Source organism: Cervus elaphus, chromosome 23 (assembly GCF_910594005.1).
Source record: "Cervus elaphus chromosome 23, mCerEla1.1, whole genome shotgun sequence".
NCBI classification, from domain to species: Eukaryota; Metazoa; Chordata; class Mammalia; order Artiodactyla; family Cervidae; genus Cervus; species Cervus elaphus.
In genome coordinates this window covers 23594631-23617054 of record NC_057837.1, presented here as the reverse complement: position 1 = coordinate 23617054, position 22424 = coordinate 23594631, and the positions used below count along the sequence as shown (strand labels likewise).

Below are 22424 nucleotides of genomic sequence, written 5' to 3'. Positions count from 1 at the left end.
ATATATGGTTAACAGTCCCATCCTAATGCCCTCCAGATGCATGTTCAAACAGGAGGCAGAGGCCTCTGCAAGGCCCTGCATGGACATCGACCCACTCAGGTCTCAAGCAAATGATTTCTGCTCTCTGGGCCTCTGTTTTCTGCTCTGTAAATTGGGTGGTTTGGAAAAATCTCCAAGGTTGCCCCCAGCTGTCCTGTTTTGCAACTGTGAGGTTTATTTAAGTATAAGGAGACCCTTTGGAGTCTGGAGGTCACTCCCTGGCTGTTTCTCTCAGGTCTTTCTCCTCTTGGCTTCCCAGACTTGTCCAAGTGTATGGACAATATGAAGCTGTGGTTCGCTCTTACTTTGTGACAAAATAGAGGACGCTGAGGAATTTCAGTTTCTAGATAGCAGACTGTTCGGTCTATGTACCATGCCCGCCCTCTCGTTCTCACGAGAAGTCCCGAGAACAGCTGCCGCCTCTGATGCGCTATTTCCGTGCTGCTGTGAGAACTGTTACCGTCTCCCTTCAGCCCTGGCCCGGGCGTCCTGAGCCATTATCGTGCCCCTGCTGAGAGGGCGGTCAGACTCTCCTGTCACTGGACTTTTGTTGGGAGACATCAAGTCACCTTGAGGCCTGGGCTTCCCTGCACGGCCTAGAGCCACGTGCCCTGTCTTCCTGGAAGTACATTTTAGAGCTGTTGGAGGTCCAAGGAGAGACCACCACCCCAGCTTACCTTCCATCACTTTATAGTCCCGGGAACTGATGCTCAAAGAGGCTTACTGCCTTTGGGTATCAAGGGTTGATAATGGAGAGAACATTCTAGGGCCCAGACCAGCACCTGCCTTAGGACTGCCCTCCCCAACACACACTTCTCCCTTATGTCAGAGGTTACAGAAAGTTGACAATCATGGTATTAATTAGTGGCAAAAATTTAGCCTTGTCTTTGTAAGTTGCCCCGAAAGGTTGCCTCAGAGGTTTTAGGCAGGAGCCTTAGGTATGTCACTTGGCTCCACTGTATCCCAATTTCATTATGTTCACACGGGAAAAGGCACCTGGCTCTTTCTATCCCATAGTCATGCTGTGGAAATAAATATGAATATGGATTTTTCCAGGCCTTAAGAGTCATTCTAAGGGCCACACATTTTGTGTAAAATTGCATTTACTCTTCTGGTTGCTTGTCTAAAGTTTTCAATAAATCCAACTTACACATTTTTATATTCACAGTGATTATAAAAAGTACATCCCAATTGTTGATAAAGTGTGCTTGTTCCTAATTTCACTGGTTATTAGAAAATTAACAGCCTTAAAAAAAATCTTCCACACATTGGAAACAGAAATTGTGGGTTGGGACTACTTATGTGATTATTAAAAGATTAAGACAGAATCAAGATTAGAATTTGTGAAGTTTTATATCCCAGGCCATTATGAGAGGGTCAATATCCTTATACAAAGTCTGTAATAAATAGTCATCAGTGTCTTTGAGACTGAAAGGAAACGCAAAGAATTTGGGAGGAGGTAGCATCTGTGCTAAGGAGTTAATACAATTTTTTAAAATTTATTTTTATTCGAATATGGTTGCTTTATAGTGTTGTTAGTTTCTGCTATGCAATGAAGAGAATCGGCTACATGTATCCATCTATCCCTTTCCTCTTGGGCCTCCCTCCAGCTCTGCCCACCCATCTCACCCCTCTGGGTCATCTCGGAGCTCCGAGCCGAGCTCCCTGCGTGCAGGTTCTCACTAGCTGCCCGTTCTGCACTCGGCAGTGTGTATACGTCAGTGCCACTCTCCCAGTCCATCCCCCACCCTTCCCCCACCGTGTCCACGTCTGTTCTCTACGTCTGTGTCTCTGTTCCTGCCTTGGAAATAGGTTCATCTGTACCATTTTTCTAGATTCTACATATATGCATAAATCAGAAAGAGAAAAATATCAGGAATGCATATAGGAGGAGTTAGTACATTTTTGATTCTGCCTTTTCTAGCCCTTTACTTTGTAAATCCATACACTGAACATAGTATTATTAGACATTTCATTAGTGAATTAATGCACTGAATGCAGTGAATTATTATTCACTGTAACATTTTGCATTTTAACCAAACCAGAGCTGGACAGGCTATAGTGGGACTGGCATTCAGGCAGGCATGTTTGTAACTATAACACATTTATGACACTGGACCCACCGTGCTCTGCTCCAGACAAATCCCATCGAGCCACGATTCAGGAGACTCTTGGTTCTCACGTGTGGTCTGCAGACCCACCGTATCAGCAGCATCTGTGCTTCAGACGCCCCATCCCACACCTGCTGGGTCAGAATCTGCACTATCACATGATGCCCAGGCAACTCCATCGCCCATTAAAGTCTAAGAATCACTGACTCAGCAGCCTTCAGTTCTGTTCTCTCCCACTAGTCCGAGATAGAACGTTAATGCTTTCATATTCCGTACACCTAAGAAGACAGTTCATGAAACTGAAGTGAAAGTCACTCAGTCATGTCCAGCTCTTTGTGACCCCATGGACTATACAGTCCATGAAATTCTCCAGGCCAGAATACTGGAGTGGGTAGCCTTTCCCTTCTCCAGGGGATCTTTCCAACCCAGGGATCAAACCCAGGTCTCCCACATTGCAGGAAGATTCTTTACCAGCTGAGCCACAAGGGAAGCCTGCTGTTCTTTCCTTTGCTGAATATGATTATCGTTTGCTAGCCTCTCTTCCCCCTCAAAAGTTATCCTACATGTATTGTCAGTTTTATAGTTTATAACCCAGTCTGCCTGTCTTTCATTAAGTTGATTATTCCTGCTTTGATTTTTATGCCTGAAAGTAATTTGTAATCTGACAATTCCTAGCGTTCTTGTTTTATCTGGAATAACCTTTTACAAATGAATGTTCAGGAGGAAAAAGACCAGTAGCCAAGAGCAGTGATTGCTTTTTTTGGCCAATGTTTAAAACCCCCAAAGAGAGCATTCACCTTGATTTTCTCCCCTTTTATTCTTAGTAGGAAGTGGTACAATGGAGGATTTTTATTTTTCAGGAAAAGAAAAACAATATAAGAATCAAACTCTTGTTAATTTAGCCATTTTCGTCCCCTAAGTCCTCTTCCTACCTCTTAGCCCATCTGATAATTTCAGCTGTCTTCACCGTTTAATACAGCCAGATCCTTCTATTTAAAGGCATTGGGAGTTGCTTTTTGCAAGTTTTCTAATATGCTAAGGAAAGCAATTTCAGTTAATTGGCCAGGGAGGCTCTGCCCTTGCCAGGTGTGCCAGGTGGCATTCAGACCAGGCTGTGCTGTCTTGGGGTCTCAGGATGTAAAGACAGCGACCTCAGGGCCAGGGCAGGTGCTGGGCATGAGAACGCGCTCACCTCCGTCAGCCCGAGCCCAGGCAGCCCCTCCATGAGCTGCTGCAGCTCCGCAGTGTCATTAGACCTCTTAAGGCTCAGTCCTGGATTTCATCTGGAAAAGGAAAGGTTAAGGAAGCTTATATTCTAGAAAGACAGGGAACTCTTCCTGACAGTCATGATGCAGTGATCCCACCTGCCTCTCTGAAGACATCTGCATCCCCCTACCTAGACAGACTTCGGATCACTGGGGCTTTGGACTGCCCACTTGGGAAGAGGAAGGTGGAGTGACTGTCTTTCCCTGTGCGTCCCTCACATGCCGTCCAGTGGGGCTGGGCAGGGAGTGGAAGTCAGTTCTCAGGGGCACCGTGAGCAGGGTGAAGACCAGACTTCCTCAGATGCTGGGGGCTTGCTGACCCCACTAATCCTGTAAACAGTGTAACATACTTGGGGGAAAGGAGGAGAGTTCCCCGAGGCTCTGAGAAAAGAGATTCACAGGAGTCACCTAACAGAGCAGCAGGGACTTAGCTAGTGGGAGTGTGGACAGCCTGAATCTAGAGTGAAATTCTAGATAGTGGAGGGAGATGAAGCCAGGAGAGCCCCTGTTCACAGCGCCCCCCCTCATCCCCTCCAGGAGATGAACTGCCCTCAACAATGACTGAAGTGGGGTTGGGGGTAGACCAGGTCAGAATCTCCTAGAGCTGTATTAGAGCACACCTGCCCAGGCCAGGCCCTCCCAGGGCAGCCACAGACCCCAGGGTTTACTAATTGAGTCATTTCCTACTCGAGTAGTTGACTAAGAACTTGGGTTCGGTGCCAGCCACACTGCAGATGGAATTCTGGATCTTCTGCTTGCTAAAGCTGTGTGACCATGGCTCAGTTATTTTACATCTCTGATCCCCATCTCCTCATCTGTAAAACAACAGTGATATAAATAGTAATTGTTCCATAGGAATGTTATCAGAGTTGGGAGAAGTGCTTTGTGCCTAACTCTTGGCAGAATACCTGTTGTATAAGGAAACACTCGGTGAATGTAAAATGTCCTCCCATGGCTGGAACCTAACTTTATTCAGAAGGAAATCTGAGCTCTTGTTCAACTCAAAAGAACAAGGTAAACAGAGCAACTTTGATTATAATTCTAGACATTAGAGTCACTATTTTCATTTCATTTGAAGGACTTGCCATTTGTGTTACAATGAATAGAAAATGTCCTCCTCCTTATCAACTTATTCCAAACACAGATTTTGTTCTTTTTTAAAACTTTTTATTTTGTAGTGGGGTATAGCCGATTAACAATGTTATGACAGTTATGACAGGGAAGGAGCTCAGCCATATATATATATGTGTCCCCAAGTCCCCCTCCCATCTAGGCTGTCACATAAAACTGAGCGAGTTCCCTGTGCTATCAAGTAGGTCCTTGTTAGTTACCGATTTTCAATATAGCAATGCAAACACATATGTTTTTGAAAACTTGTCGTGACAACAAATGACCTGGAAACTGGTCTTTAACTGGTTCTCTTCCTTCCTCCCCCATCGTCCACGGGAAGAATTCCCTGACCCGGAGTGCACCTCTTCCCAATGACTCCCAGGCCCGCAGTGGAGCGCGATTCCACACGTCCTACGACAAGAGGTATATCATCAAGACCATCACGAGTGAAGATGTGGCCGAAATGCACAACATCCTGAAGAAATACCACCAGGTAATGTTTCTTTATTTTTATTTGAAACTCTGAGATGGTCAACATTCGTAATGAATTATCATCAAGGCCCAAGATTTAAATATATAGTTAGGTCATGACGAGAACACATTTGACGCAAAAATTCCCTCTAGCTGTGTTTGTAAAAATTATTGTGTCCAGATTACAGACAGTTAACATTTAGGAATGGTAGATTGTTAGTTATATATGTAACACTTCTAATCTAAACACCCTTCTGTACAGTAGTTTCGATGATTCCCATTCTGATTTTAAAATCACTGAGCTTAAGGGTTGGCAACATTTTGGAAGTTATTTCGCACATGCTGCCGGCAGTGAGGTGTTGACCCCTGAGTATTTAACCAATTACACCTTTTGAGAAAAGTCTCTGATTTTAGAAAACGGGTGTCTGTCTACTCACAACCTCCTTTTCAGAGCCCTCAGCATTGTCCCTTCGTAATCTCCTGGGGGTAGAATGAACTGTCCTGGGGAACGTCCATCTCTTTCTACCATGGGCCCCCCACTGCTCTCTTTCTTGATAAATCCAGCACAGGTGCCCGCAGAGCACACTTGCCGCTGTACTCTAAGCCCTCCGTAAGTGGTGGTGGTCACAGCATCGCCAAGTTCTGCAGCCGTGAGCAGTCACAACTATGTCACCGTGAGGAAGTGTAGTCTTAGGGCGTGAATATGGCACTGTTGGTGGCATTTTCAAAGCAGTCACCTTGAGAACTGGTGTTTAAACCACACACTGCAGCACATACCCACACAGGCACACACACATACGGCTGCTGTTAACCAAAGACGCCTCAAAAGTGTGTATATCATCGCATCAAGTACCAGCCTCGCAAAGTGACTTCTTCAAAGGTGCTGCTTGGTTGGATCTGTGGGCGCTGAGTGTCTGTGAAAGTCAGCTTCCTTCCTCTATGGTCCCGCTTTCTGCTCCAACATCAGAAATTGTTTCTTGCCAGTTGCTTACTCTGCTCAAATGTGATTAACTGCATTTTGCTCCGAGTGAGGTCAGTGAAACTCTTGAAGCTCCCTACCTCCTGTTTCTGGAAACTTGGAGCTCCCCTGATTTGTATTTTTAAAAACATTAGTCAGCCTCTAAATTCATTTAACATCTATGCAATCTTTATAACACTGATTCCTTTTGAAATCCATTCGACAATACTTGCGCCATTGCCAATTATGAAGGAAATTTTAAAGTGCTGGGGTTAATACATATAAGGGTAGACACTCAGGCTTTGGCTTCTGAGTGGATGGAATTCTAGGATGCAGCTCTTAACCAGTCACCCCCCGCTGTAACTTACTGTCATACTGGTGCATCTTTTTCTACTTTCTTTAAATTGTCTCAGAACTTTCAAAGCAGTATGGTACCTCAGTGACCGATGAAAACATATTTTATGATAAGTGAGACTGTTCAAATGCAGTGTGACATGCAATTCAGATACCAACTTCTCGATGACATCTCTGAGTTCAGAATCTTTTGACTTTTACAGAAGTCACAGTTTGAAAGGTTTCCTCTGGGGTGGTTACTGTAACGAACGTGCAGATTTGACATATCAGCGGTACTACATAAAATGCATTGGGGACCAAAGTATAAGTCTATTAACATGCTCCAGGGGCTGTCACAGCCCTAAATATTTCCTTTCACTTCACTGCTACAAAACGGCTATTTTTGTAGTATGTTCTTTATCCAGAAAAAGCTCATTTCTCATTTCTTCATCATCTATGTTTTTCCTCTTGTAAAGAGTCTCTTATTTTTACTTTTGGCTGTGCTGGGTCTTCACTACCGCACACGGGCTTTCTCTAGTTTCATTGCCGCACACGGGCTTTCTCTAGTTGCGGTGCACCAGCTTCTACCTGTTGTGGCTTCTCTTGTTGTGGAGCTCTAGGCATGCAGGCTTCAGCACCTGTGGTGCACAGGCTTATTTGCCCCCGGTTCCCTGCATTAACAGGTGGATTCTTAACCAGCGGCCCACCAGGGAAGCACAAAACGTATTTAAAATATAATGAAAGGGTCTTAGTGCTAACCTTAAAACAGAGTGTTGTGGGTCGATTATTCTTTAAAAACAAAGACACTCATAGAAAAAGGGATCAGATATGAGGCTACCAGAGGCGGGGGAATTGGATGAAGGCAGTCAAAAAAGTACAGATTCCAGTTACAAGGTAAATACTAGGGCTGTAATGTATAATATGATAATATAATTAACACCACTGTATGTTATATATGAAAGTTGTTAGGGAGTAAATCTTAAGAGTTCTCATCACAAGGAAAAAATTTTTCTTTTCTTTTGTGACTGTATGAATGATGGATGTTCACTAAACTGTGATAATCATTTCTTGATGTATGTGAGTCAAATCATTATGCTGTACACCTTGAACTTGTACAGTGCTGTATGTCAATCACATCTCAGTAAAACTGGAAGAAAAGTCTTTAAATAAATAGAGGGTCTTCGTGACTGAGAATCACCACTGCTAATAAAATTTGTTTAAAGGACAGTAGGAGACCTAGGTCATAGCTGATCACAAACTGGCTAATTCAGGGATCTGTGAACCTCAGTTTCTCCATCTGCATTTCATTCATTCATTCCTTTGTGCATGCATTCACTCTTTTTCTTATTGAAGTATGGTTGACTTACAATATTGGATTAGTTTCAGGTGTATGGCATAGTGCTGTGATATTTTTATAAGTTATGTACCACACAAATTTTTATAATATTATTGACTATATTCCCTGTGCTATGTATTTACTCTTGACATAATTCCATAAAGGACGTAAGGTGGCCTAGACTACTTTTAGGATTTACCACTAGTCAGAATTTTTTTTCTTACTTCGGTGGGGACTGTCATTTCTTATTTTCTTGCTTTTTATTGCTTTTACCTTCTAATGTGCTTCTGAACCAGCAGTCTGGTCTAGACAAGTCATTAGGCTTGTTCAAATCCTGTTATCAATAGACAGGACAGGCTCTCAGAGAGAGCAGCTCCTACGGAGTACATTGGATGGGCTTTCTGACAGCGTTGGTTATTCTGTGGCTCTTCTTTTTTTCTTTTCTTTCATTGCTCTTTTTTTGTGTTTAAGTAAAATATATCCGGTGGTGCAGCTGTATTCTGGAAGGTTAAAATTACCCTAAGGCCAACCTCTGAAGGAGTAGCACAGTGCTAGGTGTTGAAAGAAATTCCTCCTGATTTTCTGATGAGCCAGCCTCACCAGCAGTGCCCATGTGGCAGGTGGTTCAGAAGGTGAACTCTGGAGCTGACTGCTTTGCCCCCGACCTGCTGCATGACCTTGGGCAAGTTACCTAACCTCTCTGTACCCACTTCTCTGTCCTTAAAATTTGGATGGTAGTGTCACCTCCATCCCGTGTTGTATGGGCTTCCCAGGTGGCGCTAGTGGTGAAGAATTTGCCTGCAGTGCAGGAAGACTTAAAGAGACTCAGGTTCGATCCCTGGGTCAGGAAGATCCCTGGAGAAGGGCATGGCAACCCACTCCAGTACTCTTGCCTGGAGAATTCCACGGACAGAGGAGGCTGGTGGGCAAGTCTCCATAGGGCCGCAAAGAGGTGGATACGACTGAAATGACCTAGCAGCAGCAGCAGCAGCACCCTCCTTCATCTGGTGTTGTGCTAATTAAGGGGATTGATATTTATAACCTGCTCAGGACAGTGTCTGGTAAATAACAAGTGCTATGTAAATGATCGAATAAGATCTTTAAGTGCTTCTCTTGCACATACTCAGTCGCCAGTGTCCCAGTGTTGAAATCATTCAATCCACTAGGGGGCCTGGTTTCTGGTAGAGTGTGGCACAGATGCAGAAAAATTTGAAGATCCAAACTGTAAGAAGTTAGATTTCTTCCAGGCTCCAGCATCCTGCCATAGTTTTTATCTGCTGCCCAGATCCCACCCTGATTTTCACTGTGTGCTAAGAAAACACAGCATCATCTTTCAGACCAATGGAAAATTTATATTAAGCAGAGCAAACCTTTATGTTCCTTTTCTTTTGTTTTTTTCTCTTTTTTATAGTTGGGAAAATAACTTAGTGTTTTGGTGTAATCTTCTTTAGATTTCTGTCTGGTTAGGACAAACTCGGGTCTTATAGATGATGATTATTGACTGGTTAGCTAAGCAATGTTGGAGCATTCAAAAAGGAAAAAAATGGTCAAGAACCTTCTTGAATGTCTTATTTCTCCTGCGTTGACTGATTTTTTTTTTTAACTGACCTAAATCTATTGGAAGTTTTGGAATCATGTAGCTTCTTCAGCTTTAATTAAAATGGAGTCAGTGTCAGTAAAATTTTAAAAATTTTAGAGGCGGGAACACGTTCCAAGGTAGATAATCAAGAAATGCCTATGAAAACAGCATTAAGAATATCTTTTATGTTTTTGAAATGTAGGGTTTAAATTTGTTTTTTATTTCAAAGTGACTGAACTGACAAATTGACCAAGCAACCTAAAAATCCTTTCTTAACTTTTGTTATCCGGGAGACTGTTGGTAACTTGAGCCGAATCTAGAAGTTATGCCTAAAACTCTGGAATCATTGTTGGAAAAGCTACTTAGTACGTCAAGTTTCAGGATAGGATGAGGGGGTGACTGCTTGACTTGTTTTGGATCTTCCTTGGAATACATCTTTCTATCCTCCCACGAAGGACAGTGGTGTTGGCCACAAAGAGAAACTGAGAAAAGAGGCCCAAGAAAGCCAAAAGTTAAAACTTAAAAAATTAAGGGTGTGGTGCCAAAAGAGAAGTTAGACCCTCCATCAGCGCTTCCCAAATTACTGATTGGAGACAGAACCCCGCACAGCTTGTGAGAATTCATGTTCTGACTCAGTAGATCGGGGTGGACCTGAGACGCTGCCTGTCACGGGCTCTCGGGCCATGCTGATGGAGCCCCTGTAAATGGCAGTGTGGGCCCCACCTCCTGGAGCAGGAGAAACATTTCGAGTCTGCTCATTGGTTCCTTTTGTTCTCTGTGGAGAGGCCGATGGAAATGTGAAAAGCACTGTCAAGTTTTACGTGTAAGCAGCTGGAACTGTGAGACTCACAGCAAGTAGCAGCAGAGCCTGTGTCTTCAGGAGCGGCCCACACTCTCAGGAACGCCAGGGGGGTCCCTGGGGCTCAGGGAGCGCCTCTCCAGCTCCACTCCAGACGGGCGTCGCTGTCTGCCCCCAGGTTCCGCAGCCGCACGGCCCACTTGCTGGCACGTGTTTCCTGCAGCACGTGATCTCCAGTTTCTGGAAATCCCGTTGCTCTTTTGTGTTTGAATATGGCCTGTCTGCCCACCTCTCTCCAATGTCTATGGATTGGACATTCTCATTCTGGTCTCCACGGCTCACTCTTTTCCTTTTCCCTTTTCCATCTCCAAACATCTCTGCTCAATTTGGGGTTAATTCCTCAGCTGTGTCGCCCACTCCTCATTCTCTCATCAATTGTTTTAATCCGTGGTCTCCCCTATCCAGTGATTTTTTTTATTTCAAAGATTGTATTTTTTCTTCTAGAAGTTCTGTATTAAAAAATCCACCTGTGCACTCTTGATCATTTTTCATTGTATACTCATTTCTGAAATTGTGTCCTTTTATTTCTTCAAATACTATTATACATAAGTCTTCCAGTTCTATTTCCAGTAGTCCTAACCTCTGCCATTCCTGGGGTCCTGAGTTTGCGGTCTCTTGTGTCTGCTGGCTCTCAGGAGTGACTGACCGGAGCAGAAGGCCCTGCAGAGTGTGAGGTCAGGATACTGATGAGAGAGGGACTCCGGAACAGGGAGAGGAAAGGAGTAGGATTGGGCGGAGTAGGAGGGCAGGCTGCCAGGCAGGCCCTACAGGCCACAGCCAACCGGTGGGGCCCTTCAGGGTTCTCCGCCCAGCACTGCTGTGTTGGGCCCAAGGAACAGGGAGGCGGACCCAGGAGGAGCTGCCACCTGAAGGCCGCTGGCCGCATTCCACAGCCGGACAGCCCGGCCTCCAGAGCGCATCGCACCGTGATGCTTGGGACCACCCTTCTCTATTTCAGTTGTAGTCACTGAGTAAACACCAACTCCACTTATGGTAAGGTGTTTGCTTTTAGTTGTTTCGGTTTTTTGGACACACCGACTGGCTTGTAACTTAGCTCCCCAAACTGAGCCCTCAGCAGTGAAAGCTCAGAGTTCTAACTATTGGCCCACCAGGGAATTCCCTGATAAGGTGTTTGTTTGTTTTTTCACAAAGTCATTTCATCTCTCATGATGATGTTATGTATGGGTATTTATAATAGCACAATAAACTGAGTTCGGAGCACCAGTGTTGGCATGTAGGTATATTCTGCAATATATCAGTACTAAGAATGTTTGTAAATACTGCAGAGAAATGTTTATTCCCTTTAAGCCTGATTTTTATTAAGTTTAAGAAAAGCAGTAAAATTTTGTACTTACATTAGATTAAATGGAGTCATCCTTACATTCTTTTATGACTCTTGAAACCAAAATATAGTAACTGACATAGACCATTCTCCCAAAATATCAACTCAAGAAATGTTTGGATTATTTATTTGTTTGGTTCTTCTGAAACAAACGAATCCTTAGTTTCAGGCTGTTTTTTTTCTTCCTTCCCTCCCTCCCTTCCTTCCTTTCTTTCTCTCTCCTTCCCTCCCCACTCCTCTGCCCTGGCCTCATGTAAAGAACATTATTGAAGTGATCTCTAAACACAGGCAGAGGCACAATAAGAATTACAGATAATTTAACCTTTCAAAAACATTAACTGAAGCAAGACTTTACATTGAAGTATTAATTTGATGGTATATTAAATTGTCACTTCAAGCCCCTAAAAAAAAAAAAAAGAGTGAAACATGATAATAACAGCAATTTTCAAGAGCTGGAGCCCAGGTTCACACTCTCATGCAGAGATATAAATATTTATCCATTCCAGTACATCACTTAGAATCCTCTCTGCTGAAACCTTCAGTCAGCTGTGAATCTTTTAATGGCATTTCATTTTGCATAAGAAAAAGCAACAGACCGGGGGATTCATAAGACTTGTTATTCTTGTTGAGTACCCAAGAGCAAAGGAAGCTGAGATCCTGTGGCTGTTGCGTTTTATATGTTTTTAAAATTCCAATTTCACCATGTCAGTTTATCATTATAGTTCTGACAAGCTGCTGTACAGAAAAAAAGTTCTAGGGGAGACTAATGAAGAGGTAAAATCTGCCTCTATTGTTGACACCAAGGAGTCATATAAAAGAAGACTGTTTTAAGAGAAGACAGAAAAAAGTAAAAACTCTATGGGTTACAGATGAACATTGCCAGCAAATACAAGTGTCTGAGAAGCACTCTTGAAAAAAACCAAAGTCACAGCATGAAAAGTTACAGCCCGAGGTGACACGAGGCATCCAGCTATGAAAATGCTAAAGTGAAAAATACTTAATAAAAAACAGTATTTTTAAAATGCAAACGTAGGTAATGCAGCGAGTTTAACAGAGAATACGGACACTGACTCCAAGAATACTTGGTGATGGTTTTAGTTCTGTACAGGAAGCATAAGAAGAATTAACGATGATCAGGGTCAGTTTTTAAAAAATTGGGACTGTTCCGTACCTTATTTAGATAGACGGTCGGTGTCCTGGCTGAACTGCGAACATCTGTCAGTTCAGGTGCCAGACAAGACCTTCCCTGGTGGATAGGAGAGAATGTGCCCTAGGGACCGAGTGGTGGAGATAACCGGCCAGCTTTGGGCCACAGGTAGGAGGGCCTCTGGGAAAGGGCGGGAGCTGAGGCGCCACGGAAAGGAAGGCTCTGCAGGCTTGTGTGTTCATGGCTGGTCCTCTCCCGAAAGGACTCACCCCTCTGTCTGTGGGTGCCCTCAATTCCTGGTCCGCACGAGGATGACCAGTGCTGCTGTGTTTGGCCCATTTGTGTCCTCTTACGTCCCTTGGGGCCTCAGAGTGGCAGAGGACAGACGTCCACAGACTCACCTGACCCCTAGAGAAGAGTCTCCCGGGCAGCACTAGGGCACAGCGCCTGTCAGAAGTGAATTGAGATATTAAAGTGGCAGATAGGGAACACTGTCCTCTGCCCGTGAGGAAGGACTGCCTTGTAGCCATGTCAGGACGCTGATGGAAAGTGAAAGAAATATCCTCCCCTTTCTATTATTTTTTGGTTTTGGCTGTGCTGCGAGGCTTGTGGAATCTTAGTTCCCCGACCAAGGATCCAGACCGGGCCCCGGCAGTGGGAGCACCAAGTCCTAACCACTGAACCAGCAGAGAATTCCTCTACACCTTTTTAAAGAGTGACCCTCGGGATTAAGTCACTATTTGTCCATGCTTGTAGTCCCTATTTCTCCATTCTTCCAACAAGAATTGGAAACTAAGCATGTAAAAGGGAGGCAGCAAAGATTCATCATTAGGTTGTCTTGTGATTGGATCAGCAATGCTAGAAAGAAATTAATAGATGCTGAGGCTGTTTTTAACTATTAAAATAAGGGGTGCTCATACAAAAAAAAAAACCATCATGAGACTGTATTGCCCCAGTACACATTTTTAAAATTATTTCTGAAGCATTTATTTACAGGTTCTTTTGTTAATTTGTCAGTGATTAAGCTTTTGAAGGGGAAGTGCTCGAAGTTCTGATCCTAAAAGCAACATAAGTGAGAATTATAACTTTTACTGTCTTCTCTATTTACGAAAGTATTGTCATACTTTATATTAAAAAATGCACACACATAAACACTATTCATTTTTGGAAAGTCTGTTCTGTGAAGATGTGCTTTAAATTGGGAGTTCCTAGCCCGCATTTAAATAGAACCCACTTCTCGGGGAGCACGTCAGCACACGTCAGGCGAAGCCTGCCTCCCTCACCCTTTCCTTCCTGCCTGCCTCTCCCACCCCTCGCCCCAGGGTCTTGATTTCCTTTGGCTCCTGCTTGAGTCAGCGCTGTCCCCCCAGCGCCGCTTCCCTGATCTTCACACCCTTCACAAAGCCCCTGCGCTCTAAGTACTGTTATTGCGCCTCTTCTCCAAACGCAGAGACACAGAGAGGTCGACTGATTCCCAAAGGTCACACAGCTAGTGCTCATGGTGCTGGCCCAGGAAGGCTCAAACAGTGTGATTGTGGCCCTGTGTTTGCAGTCTCCCTAGATGTGGGATAACCTCCAGGAGTTGGTGGGGTGGGGGAGCCCTCTGAGACGTGCCCACTGGTGTTAGGGTGTGTGCACAGCGCTTAGTGGGTCCGCAGGTGGAGAACCCAAGGGGATTACTATCTGGGCCTCCCTGCGTCAGCTCCCACGTGCAGTGACCCTCACGCTCCACTTCCGTGGGCCGCCAGCCCAGGTGCTCACAGACCCAGTGGGACGTCCTCCACTGAAATGAAACAGGGCTCCCACCCAGAAACTCAATTCATGGGGGAGGTTTTCGCTCCTGCAGTTTGGTGCGGGAGTGCTTTCTAAACCTTTGGGGCCAACTGCTGCTTGTCAGTACTGGAATCTAACATGATAGGCTTTCTGGGGTTGTGGTTTTGTACATGATTATAAACTCAGGGGTTTTAAGTTTTTTAAATCTGTGTTGCAAGGTGTTCAACGAAGCCTTATAGGTGAGCCTTGCTTTTGAGTATAAGAACATGTAGAAACTTGCTGATAAGGTGAATCAAATTTGATCTATGTTTTAAATATGTTTTATTTAATCTTAAAGATAGAGGAGTTGCAGAATATAATGTGTACGTGTGTTTCTCCCTGGGGTGGGGGTGGGGGGGAAGCTCACCAGTGACTTCCCATGTAGTAGTCAGGTGCCTTTCACATTCATCAGTACAGATAGTGGTATCTACACTGATCTGGGCATTCTGTGGCTCTGTACAGAGATTTGGATCAAAGAGACGTGTTCTGCCAGCAGGAATTTTAAAAGATAGGCCATGATGACACTAAACTGAGCAGAGCAGCACAAGGCGTGGGGTGCAGGGGGAGGGAGTTGAATGGCCAGACTGAAGCCTGTGTGCCCCCCAGGGCAGGGGGCAAGTCGCGTGGGCCCTCAGATCACCTCTGCAGAGGCTCCCTCTGGGTAGACCTCAGATCACGTCTGTGAGTCAGTCTGGAGCACAGAGCAGACGGGCTGACATTGAGATTCCTTACCAGAGTTCTGCATGTAAAGAGTAACCGCGATCACCGTCCTCTCGGGTAGGAGAAGGAGCAGCACAGAACACAGGCATTGTGTGAGGTGTGCTGACACCCTGCTACCTGTAATCCTCACCCTAACCTTCTTGGTAGGAATTACGGTGCTTGTTTTCTAGAAAATGACATTGAAACATAGGATGGTTTAGTAAGCTGCCCAAGATCCCACTGCTGGTAAATGGAGGCACCGTGATGCCCCTGCATATCATCTCTCTGGTTCCAGAACCTCCATCCTTCCTGCCGAACTTATGTGGCTAGACTCCCTCCGCCTCCATGCGGCCGAGGCCCAGCCAGCCAGCCCTCTTCAGAGGCACCAGACAACCACTCCTTTTATGTCTTTACATCAGACCTGAGAAATCTTCCTTTCAGCCAAGAGCTCTTTACCACCTGTTTTGTATTAGCAAAACTCAAGTTTATTGTTTTTTGAAAGGCGAGAAATAGAAAAGTTTCCTCTCATCTGACTTCAGATTAAGAACAAGTTGGGGGTGAAACTCGACTCAGAAAAAGCCATCGTATTGAAATATGTAGCTCAATTATGGTAAGATTTTTTTTTTTTTTTTAAGGGCAGAAGCATCTTTAAAATCTTCTGAACTTTGGGTAGGAAAAATCAAACTCCTACACTGATGCTGTACTTCTTTTCTTTAATGATAAAAATTAAAGGCTTTAAAAAAAAGTCTTAAGATGGCTTCTTATCAGAGTTGATTATTGCAGTGTCTACCACTAAAGTGTGTGACAGGGCATTCTGATTACTTTCTTACTTTTATAAAAGTGCATTGTACAACTGAAAATTTTGAGGACTGTTTTTTTTTTTAAATGGAGTTACCTTAAATGTCGCCATTACCATGGTGACTATTCTTCCAGCCATCTGTCTGTAAACAGGCACAGTAAGTACAATTTTTACAAGTAGGTACAATTGATGCTAAGTTATTCTAGTGATTTCACACACGTCACAGGCATAAAAGAACCTTTTTAAAATCTTCTTTCCCGCTCATTTTAAAGAAAGGAAAACCTAACTTTGGAAATTACAGTGGGACCCAGTTTGTAAGTCTTTTGAAAAGTGTCTCCATCTGGTGGCCATTTAGAGTATGGTCATTGAAGAGTGATAGACACATGTTGTGTTTTTGCAACTCTCTTGAAAATGGTGTCAGTGCTGGGACTGACTTGTCCAGTGATGAATCCAATATGGGGCCAGAGTGTGTCCATCTGTCTGTAGAGCTTCACACCACTGCTCTGGTGGGCAATTTATTATTTCTTTCACTGACATGAATTTTTTATTCAATGTCACTTGTAAATCTACAAAGTAATCATTTTAACATATCCAAAAAGTATTAATTTTTTTCATAAATTATTTTTTAAATTTTATTGAAGTAAAGTTGATTTACAATGTATTAACTTTTTATGTATAGCAAAGTGATTCACTGATGAATATATATGTGTGTGTGTGTATATATATACACACACACACACATAAAATCTTGAAACTGAGCCTCCTGTGTCTCCTGATTGGCAGGTGGATTCTTTACCACTGGGCCACCAGGGAAGCCCATATATTTATATTTTTTCACGTTCTTTTCCATTATAGTTTGTCACAGAATATCAAATATAGTTCCCTGTGCTATACAGCAGGACCTTGTTGTTTATCCATCTTATATGTAATAGTTTGCATTTAGTAATCCCAAACTACGATTCTTTCCTTCCTCTATCCATCCCCCCACTCAGCAACCACAAATCTGCTCTTTTGTAGATGATTTGTATTGTATTTCACATTCCACAAAGAAGCAATATCATACAGAATTTGTCTTTCTCCTTCTGACTGCCTTGCTTAGTATGATAATCTCTAGGTCCATCCATGTTGCTGCAAGTGGCATTATTTCATTCTTTTTTATGACTGAGTAAATATTCCACTGTATATTCATCCCACATCATCTTCATCCACTTATCTGTTGAGAGACATTTACGTTGTTTCCATGCCTTGGCAATTGTGAATAGTGCTGCTGTGAACACAGGGGTGCATGTATCTTAATGAATTATATAGTTTTGTCTTTGTCTGGATATACACGCAATACGTAGTGGGACTGCTGGATCATGTGCTAATTCTAGTTTTAGACGAGATCGGGCGCGTTCAGGGTGGTATGGCCGTAGACTAATTCTAGTTTTAGTTTTCTGAGGAACTTCCATACTGTTTTCCACAGTAACTTCACCAACTTACGTTCCCACCAACAGTATAGGTGCATTCCCTTTTCTCCACAGCCTCTCTACCATTTGTTATTTGTAGATTTTTTAATGTGATGGCCATTCTGACCAGCATGAGGTTGCACCTCAGTGTCGTTTTGATTTGCATTTCTCTAATAATTAATGTTTAGTAGCAAAAATGGCAGTGATGTCAAATTAGTACTATACTGAAAAACAATTTTAAAAAACTGTGAAAGTCAGTTATATTCTAGTTGATCTTCACTTATGAAAGACCCGTTTGCAGAGCTGAACCTGGATGTATTATTTCCGAGGTCAGAGTTCTAAATTTGTCCTTCTATTTTTCCATATATTTAAAGTATGTTATGGGTTGTTTTTTAATGCTCTTTATACTTTAGGATGAAGGGCCTCTGGTGGGGAGTCAGTGGTAAAGAATCTGTCTGCCAATGCAGGATACGTGGGATTAGTTCCTAGGTTGGGAAGATCCCCTGGAGGAGGAAATGGCAACCTACTCCAGTATTCTTGCCTGGATGAAATCCCATGGACAGAGAGGAGCCTGGTGGGCTACAATCCATGGGGTTGCAGAGTCAGAAATGACTGGGCACATACACACATACAATAATTTGTGATTTGAGCATCTTTTCATGTGCCTGGTGGCCATCTGTGTTTTCTTTGGAGAAATGTCTACTTATGTGTTCTGTTTTTTTCGATTGGGTTTATTTTGTTGAGTTGTATGTGCTATTTGTATATTTTAGAAATTAAGCCCCTGTCGATCACATCGTTTGCAAATATTTTCTCCCATTCCATAGGTTGTGTTTTCATTTTGTTTATGGTTTCCTTGGCTGTGCAAAAAGCATGTAAGTTTAATTAGCTCCCATTTGTTTTTATTTCTATTGCTCTGGGAGACTATCTGGTAGCAATTTAAACATTAGAGTCTCAATAGGAAACAGAAAACCCAGAGCCTGACTCTCCCAGCTTCTAACACTGAGCTCTCGCCACAATTTCCTCTGTAGTCTCGACTTTAACACTACCAAAGGCGTTGATCATAGTGGCCAGGTGATGCTGCCTGAACCTCGTAAAGTCATCATCAAGGCTTCTAGGAAGGAAGATGGAGAACCCAGGTCATGATTTCACTTTAAAGGAGTTATAGAAAGGACTAGTCACTTGTCCTCTCTCCTCGTGCCATTATATACAAATTAGTTGGGAAAGTTAAGAAAAAAGTGTCTCTGGGGATAGATTTTCTTATCTGTCTGCATGGTGCACTCAGACCTGGTGTGAGCACTCAGACCAATAAACATGGTCATTTTCTGTAAATAAGACATTAATGGTTGTATAAACCACTATCACTTTGTAAAACACCACAGGCAGAGGAGTTATTTTATATCTGAACAAACAGCTTTTGACTGGATCATTTCCCCCCTTTTTTTCTTTCTTTCCTATGCAGTATATAGTGGAATGTCATGGGATCACCCTTCTTCCCCAATTCCTGGGCATGTACCGGCTTAATGTGGATGGAGTTGAAATATATGTGATTGTTACAAGAAATGTGTTCAGCCACCGTTTATCTGTATATAGGAAATACGACTTAAAGGTAAGATTTTTATTTTTTTGTTCATTAAGCTTGTTCATCCATGTTGTGTGTAACTGATCAGGCTGAGCACTTAAGAGGCACCCAGAGCTCAAAGCACTAGGCAGCCAGCAGTGCACTTCGTGTTAAGTGAGGATCTGGTGGCTTAGACGGTAAAGCATTCACCTGTGATGTGGGAGACCTGGGTTTGGTCCCTGGATCAGGAAGATAACCTGGAGAAGGAAATGGCAATCCACTCCAGTACTCTTGCCAGGAAAATCCCCCAGACGGAAGGACCTGGTAGGCTATAGTCGATGGGACTGCAAAGAATTGGACACAATTGAGCAACTTCATTTTCTTTCTTTCTTTCTTATTGTACCTATGAGAGATACCACATCTAATTTATTAAGCTAGTATGTATTGAACACCAGCTATGTGCCATGCCCTGCTTTTAAGTGCTGGGAACAGTGTGATGAACAAAACAGACCAAACCTGCCCTCAACGAGCTGACATTCTGGTGGGCAAAGACAGATAAGTCAGTCACATGGTGTGCTAGGAACTGATCCATGCCATGGACAGAAGAAAAGACAGGAAGGATGGGGAAAGGATGCAGTTTGGAATAGGGTGTCAGGAGGTGAGGGACAGGTTGTTTCAAAGATTTGGAGTGGGAGGTAGACCACTGGAAATTCTGATTGTGGAGTGAGGGGCTCTGACTTCTGAGGTCACTGATGTAGACAATGTCCGTGTCAGAGGCTGGCATACTATGACCTGCCCACATGGCAAATTCAACTTGGTCATTTTTGTTAATAGCTTTATTGGAGTCCCACTATGCCTGTGGTTTCTGTATCATGTGTGGTTGCACTATAATAGCAGAGTTGAATAGTTACCATAGAGACCATTTTGGACCGCAAAGCGCAAAACACTTACCCTCTGACCCTTTCCAGAGAAAGTCTGCCAACCTCTGGTCTTCATCAGTCAGTCTCAAATTTTTTTATCTCAGACTCCTTCATATTCTTAAAAGAGGACCCCCAAAAGCTGCATATGTAGGTTACTACTAATACTTAATGTTAGAAATGAGAAAAAATTTTAAACTTAGTTTTTTTTAAATAGTAAAACTATTAATGTTAGCATATCTTTATGAAAAGTATCTTTCAAATCAAAATGTTTAGTGGGACAGGTGGCATTGTTTTACATCTTTGCAAACCTCTGTGATGTCTGCCTTGGTGAGAGAGCAGAAACGTCCCGTCTGCTTCTGCTGTCCATCTATTGCATGTTACTTGAAGTGTATGAAAAAAATCAGACCTTACACAAATATGTAGTTGGAAAAAGGGAGGGGTTTTTAAAATAACTTTTTCAGAAATTTGTGGGTGTTTTTCTTTGATGGCACACCTAGACCTGACAAGTGCTAATTTCTCAAAGCTGAGTTACAGTGTGGAATCTGAAATCACATCAGTGAACTTTTTAAAACCCATCAGTCTGTCTGCATGCATTGATCTGCATACATCATGCTTTCATCATTTTGAACAATGGGTTAACCAAGTTATGAGCTCTTCCAAATACTAACACGTTTCATTAAACAGTATCAGGAAGCCACATTAATATCACCACCTGCCTCATTAGAAAAGCCTTTCTATATTAAGAAGCTGTCAAGCTCAGGGTGGTGGATACAAGTTTTTTAAAGTTTTCATTTTCACTTGAAAGCTTAAATTTTATCAGTGGGTTACCTGTGAAATGACAGCACAGAGCTGAGCCAGCAACTTTGTTCCTCTTTGAGCAAGTGCCTGTCAGATGCCCAGAATGGAATAAACAGGTTCCAGTTGTCCTTTCATGTAGAAATGATTTCTGGAAAAAAGTGGCTAGTTCAGCTCATAACTCAAAACCATCACCAAGATAACTGTCCTTAAACATACCTGCTTTATAAACAAAAGAGATTTGGGCATACTCCCTACACAGAATATTGAGAAGGTACGTCATCCAGGGTCAGGATTTAACAAAACAGATGCCATTGCTTCCTCAAGGATGTTCGTATATCGTATGATATCTCTACTAATACCATTTGGTGCCACTGCTGGATCTGTGTAAGCTGCCAACAGTTTTCCCCACGGTTGTTTTTGCAGTATCCGTGTAAGTGTCAAGGCAGAGACTGTCTCCGCATTATTATAAAGATACTTTTGACTTTGCAGCACCCCTGGGTGCTGAACTATGCTTTGCGAAATGTTGGTCTAAGGGAGGGGAGATGTTCCAGGCTTATCTCTTACCTCGAGTGTGCTCTTACCTCCAAGTCGTACCTGTTTCGTTCCCTGGAAATCCCAGCAACCCTGCAGGTCTCTTTGGAACCATCTCTCTCACAAGGCCCTCTAAAGTGTTACTAGCTCGTCCTGTTGAGTACTAGAGGTCTGTCTGTTGGTCTGACTCTCCCACGTCAGGAGCCCCATGTCCCAGTGTTACTGTGTGTTAGCTGTGTGAGAGATGCTGAACCTGTAGGGGCCACAGTTCCTTCATCTGTAGAACAGAGATGGTTTTACCTCCCTTGCTGGGTTGTTGAGAGGATTAATATGATATGTTTGTGTCACGTCCAGCATAATGCATACAAGAAGAGGTGGATGAATTTTCGTTCTCATCCATTCTATTAGTAAGTTTCTTAAAGACAACTGTTTCTGGTCCCACTTTATCCCCTGAAGTGCTTCAAATAGTGCCTCATTCAAGCAGACATATAGGACGCATACCTTGATGTAAATTACAGACTGGATATTATGGTTTTAATTTAACCTTGGATGTCCTGATTTCATCTCCCTTTTTAGCTTATAGAATAAACTCTGTTCTCACCAGTACTTGCCATCGTAAGGGAACCTGGGCACCTGGCATCAGTTCATGGCTCAAACTCATGACTTTGACTGACTTCTGTAATTTTGTTTTTTTAATCCTGAATGAATTTAAATCTGGATGAGTTTTTCCAGGCTAATGATCTGCATTTACATAGAGATGAAGCATCACTGAGAATCAGAAACAGAGTAAATTATATTGTAAGGAGGGAAAATATACACAGAGACTAAAAACTTGGTTAAAGATACAAAAATAATTCCCTCCCTTTGCCCATTAGCATAGGAACTGCTCAGGTATTACAAACGCAGTAGCCAGGTATTATAAGTATTTAATACTCGAGTATTCACCCCTCCCTTCTTTTAAAATAAGGGAACATTCTTTATTAGCAGTCAGTGTGTAAAGGAAGATATTGTGGCCGGAAATCAAGACCCTATAAAGGAAGGAAAACAAACCATTGCAAGCGACAGCTGCTGGGCTCGGCTGGCCAGAGGGCTTTCCTTCAGGGACACCTCACAGGGTTCATCCTCACTTGCTGGGTCAGCTTTGTGCTTCTCCAACATGTCCCCAAGAAGCTTCAAGCATCGTCCTGGGCTGGACCAGCAGGGTCTTTTAGATCCACCAGACCTGGGAACGCTGAGCGTGGGGATGATGATGAACTGGCACCGGGGAGCCCCTGGCTCAGGCCTGGCCCCTTCCCCCGTATGAGGAGTC

General features: G+C 43.2%; 1 protein-coding gene across 1 annotated transcript in view; it reads left to right on the top strand.

Annotated features, from left to right (window-relative positions):
* Positions 1–22424, top strand: part of PIP4K2A (phosphatidylinositol-5-phosphate 4-kinase type 2 alpha) — a 178569-nt gene that overhangs the window by 120441 nt on the left and 35704 nt on the right. Inside the window, exons 4-5 of the mRNA XM_043885113.1 lie at positions 4866–5018; positions 18768–18914. Of these exons, the coding sequence (XP_043741048.1) occupies positions 4866–5018; positions 18768–18914 (300 nt within the window). The remainder of the gene's footprint in view (positions 1–4865; positions 5019–18767; positions 18915–22424) is intronic.